Raw genomic sequence first — 4541 nt, forward strand, 5'->3', positions numbered from 1 at the left:
GTCTTGTGATACATCCACATAAAAACTGGGAAAATCAATTGTTTTCAATGTCATATTTAATATAAGAAAACTTGCAATACTACAGCAGGAACACAATATGAACAGATCTCAATTTAGAACGTCTAAAAGCATGAATCCAAAAAAATCGATTTTCAAATGTGCAAATGCAGTGATAACAAAAACTACATAATTGTCTGTTCAATATGTCAATATTTTAATAGCAGTGTGAAAACACAACAATAAGAATCTGGAATCAGCTAAATTAGCTCTTATGAGAATGTCTTGTTAATTTGTTAGACGATAGTTGGGCTGGCGAAATTTGAGAGCTCCCTAACTCATCATCGGCTTCATCATATGACATCTGCTTTTTGGGTGTTAAAGGCAATCCCGCAACCGGATCATGGTCAGCTGTGACAGACAGAGATTGCTGCATAAAGCATAAACTGGTAAATAAAAAAATATAAGATATCAATGTTCATGACAACAACATTAACTCACATGTTCAACTTGTGTAGCATCATTGCAATCAACATTGGAAGGATCTATTTTGGAACATGTCTGCACCATATATAAGTTGATGATAGTCAAACTCATGAATCATATCATCATGACAACAACGACTAAAATAGATATCAGAAAAGAACACCTCACTATAAGGCAGCATCTCAAGAACAACATTGATCAAATCCAGGTCTTTTGAGTATCTAAGGACAACTGCATTTTTGAATTTTGATTGAATCCTGACCTTAAAAGCAAGCACATGACCCAACAATTTGTCAAGTGCTTGAGGGGAAGCATTCAAATCAAGATCACCATCCTGCCAGAAACAGCACAAATTCACCAGCTGTCAGTTACAACTCGAAGAACAAAATATAATACATAAAATGAGAAGCAGCATATGATAAAGCATGAACATACTTCAATCTTGACCCTATTCACATCATCAACTGTTTCACCAATCAATTCAGCACATTCACGGTCCCAGAGCAAAAATTTGCTATTCTCATTATTTTGGGTAACCATGACTTCAACTCTATACCTACCAATTTAGATACCAGTCAAAAACAAAATACTGAATAAAACATGTTAATGAACTAAAACTCCAATTACCTCAGAACAGGCTGATCTTATCCTTGCCACATCCACATGTGAATGGTCCTGTTTGGATGTCAGTTTTCCTATGACATTGAGCACAGGCTGGATAACACCATGAATGGTTATCCATGACTATTTTGCTAATAGTCCCCACCGTAACACAAACAACGTCCTTTTAAAAAACCATAACAATCAAATTGTCAACAATAAAATGTCATTGTTAGACACATTAGCTATAATATATAAATGCGAACAAATCTAGCCAAATTCGACTTCCAACTGCAATGAATATAAAATAAACACAGATAACAGGTCCACCTCAGAAATGGCATTGATTTCTAAAATAGTTTTGGCTTCAGCCTTTGAAAGAAACGAATCCTTTGATGATAGCTGACTTCCCCCTGAAACTTGTGAGCTTGCTTGATCGCCAGGTAGCAAAACTCGACTCACCTCTACACCTAAATCTAAAAGCCTAAGCCAATCGAATAAATAGAATAAAGCAACATAAAACAGTCAAGACGATTGTCACACGAATTTAACAACCACAGAGCAAAGATGATAAGCAAAATACCTCTCTTTAAATTCCTGAATTTCCAATATAGGATCATTAATCAATAGTTTTGACACCTTGAAGGAATTGCTCACTGAAGCTGGATAACTTCCTATAAATGCCAACAACAGCAACAACAAAACTCAGCTATTGAATATCCAAATTAGCAAATAAAATATCATACTTACCCTGTGCATCTTTTATTCTGGCATGTGTCAATATAATAACCATCGGACCATCATCCCCGCGTTCATTCAAATAGGATAGGAATTGAGTACAGTAATTCTCCCAAAGTGTGCAAGACAAAATTTCACCACTACAGCAAAGAAACAACATTACATCCATCACCTTATAAGGATAAGATAGACATAAGCACCATGCAAAATGAAAAATAAAATTCTCGACAATATAAACTCTAAATAACCAAATATACACAGGAGATAGCAAAAACTGTGATTAACCATAACCTTAAATCCTTCATTCTAAAAACAACCCTGGTATTTTTCGATGAAACATGCCGAAAGACCACCTGATCAACGACCCCAATAATATCTTAAACCACCAGAAATGAAAATAGGTCATCGAAAAAAACCCAAAGAAGTTATGATCAAAATGAAAGCACAAATTGTGACTGCACTCACCAACCAACAAGCCAGACACAAAATTGCCAGCAACAACATTTGCAAATTCAACAAATCTAAATTCCTTAAAAGGCAGTTCATGCAAATCAACTTCTCTAACAACCGTCACTCCAATAAAAAATAACTTGTACTCATGTTCGCACACTCTAAATTGACCATCATTCTTAACAACTTTGAAATTATGCATAACATAAGTGCAATTCTCTTTCAAATCAACTTTCCAAGACTTGAGGTGGTCCGATTTACAAATAGCATGAATTTGATCACCCTGAAATATGCAAACTATATAATCAATAAATGACATGAACAACAATGCAACAATCAAATAGAGAGCACAAAATATACCTCAGAATCAACAAAAACCATCTCCGCTTGCTCAGACTTGTTGGGAGCCCCAACGAACCAAAGATCGGTGATCCTAACAGCAAGCTTAAGCATTTCTTTTGATCCATCAATAGACCTAATCTTGTCAGGAATCCTCGCCATAAAATTACATAGACTTGCCAATTCTAAAAGAAAAATGTAATAAATCCAAAACCATGCAAATGCTATGTAAAGAATGATTGTCAATTTAGAATAGAAAATAATGCTAACAAAAAATAGAATAGCAACACAGACTCAAATGAGACATGCAATAACATTTCAATGAATGACAAAATACCATAAAAACTATGATACTATTCATTGAACTACTAAGTCAATACATGCAACAACCTGAACCAAAAAAGAAAAGCCAAATCAGCAAATAGCAGAAAAGCAGAAACAAAAATTATATCTCTGAACAAATAATATTGCAACCATCAACAAACAAATAGAAAGGCCGAAAACAAACACAACAAAGTTCAGCTTTTGGAAAACAGAATACCAACCCATCCTTAAACCACACATGCAATAAGATTTCCATCGATGTCAACATACCACAAAAAGTACTACACTATCAATCAATCCAACGAACAATAACAGACAAATGGAAGCCAACAAAAAGAAAACTAAGAATTTGTAAATAATTAAAAACAGAACAGAACGCGTGCCAGAGCAACATAAACATGCAGAAACCAAAATCACCAAACAACAAAAACCTGACAAAATCACACATGCACAACACACAAACAATAATATGGTTAATCAAAAAACACACACGCACAACAAACGAACAATAATATGATTAACCAAAAACCATGTAAATACAATCCAACCATTGAAGCCGGTTATAAGAGACAAAAAACAAAAAAGCCAACTCAGCAAAAAAGCAAAAAAACAGAACAAAACAATTATAGCTCTAAAGGAATAATACGATCAATCCAAAACCATGTAAATGCAATCCAAAGAACAACTGACAAATGCAGGACAACGAAAAGAAAACCAAGAATTTGTGAACAATAAAGAATAGAACAGAACACGTGCTAAAAGAACATAAACATGCACTCGAACCTTCAACCACAGAAGAACGAAAATCACGAACTGGAAACCACAGCCTCACGCCAAAATCCTAAACAACAGAATAGCTATATTGAATACGCAAGCCAACAAAAAACAAATGAAAAAAGTGAAACAAATGCAATTAGCAGCTTGGAACTTGCTAGTGAAAGAAGTAAAAAACGCTACAAAGAAGCCACGTACACCACCAACCACCAAAACTGCAAACGGCAATCTAATCACTCAATAACACACCAAGCTACGGGCCTTAAAACCATAATCATAGAACCATAAAATGACACATGGCAGCAAGGTGGCAGAAAACCAACCCAACCTAGAAGGGCATAAATAAATGACCAAAAAACAAAAAACTTGGACAGGTGTCAAGCTCTCAGCTATGGGTATTTTGACCAAAAAACCAAAATTTTGGACAGCTTTCAACCTCTCAGCCATGGGTATTTTAGTATTTTCCACATACTTCAATTTTAGTATATAGATTTTAGTATATAGATATTGATGATGATTGATACATGCAAAATTAAAATTGCAAAAGTCCATGGACATGTAGAAAAGGAATGCTATTCCACTCGAACCAAGACATAACTTGACTTGTTGACTAAAATTATCAATGTTGACAGTTGGTTAAATGGATCATACTTTGATAAAAATGATTAGACACGCATGTATAGCCATGATTATAGTCATGGTTTTGACGGCCACATTAAAACTTGAAAAGTAAGTAATCAAAAGTAAGCATAAGGAAAAACACTAAAATTATGAATGATGACAGCTAATTAAATGCACTAAATTGATTAGACTTGCATTTATAACCATTATTA

General features: G+C 34.4%; 1 protein-coding gene across 1 annotated transcript; it reads right to left on the bottom strand.

Annotated features, from left to right (window-relative positions):
- Nucleotides 1–262: 262 nt before the first annotated feature.
- On the bottom strand, nt 263–4155 carry LOC114368238. The gene is made up of 12 exons (XM_028325564.1): nt 4075–4155; nt 3718–3775; nt 2632–2795; nt 2287–2554; nt 2113–2197; nt 1834–1961; nt 1667–1757; nt 1406–1567; nt 919–1039; nt 647–817; nt 499–558; nt 263–427 (listed from the first exon to the last, which is right to left on the bottom strand). The coding sequence occupies exons 1-12, from the start codon at nt 4153–4155 to the stop codon at nt 263–265; spliced, it is 1554 nt and encodes a 517-aa protein (XP_028181365.1).
- Between the last annotated feature and the right edge of the window lie 386 nt (nt 4156–4541).

Source organism: Glycine soja, chromosome 9 (assembly GCF_004193775.1).
Source record: "Glycine soja cultivar W05 chromosome 9, ASM419377v2, whole genome shotgun sequence".
NCBI lineage: Eukaryota > Viridiplantae > Streptophyta > Magnoliopsida > Fabales > Fabaceae > Glycine > Glycine soja.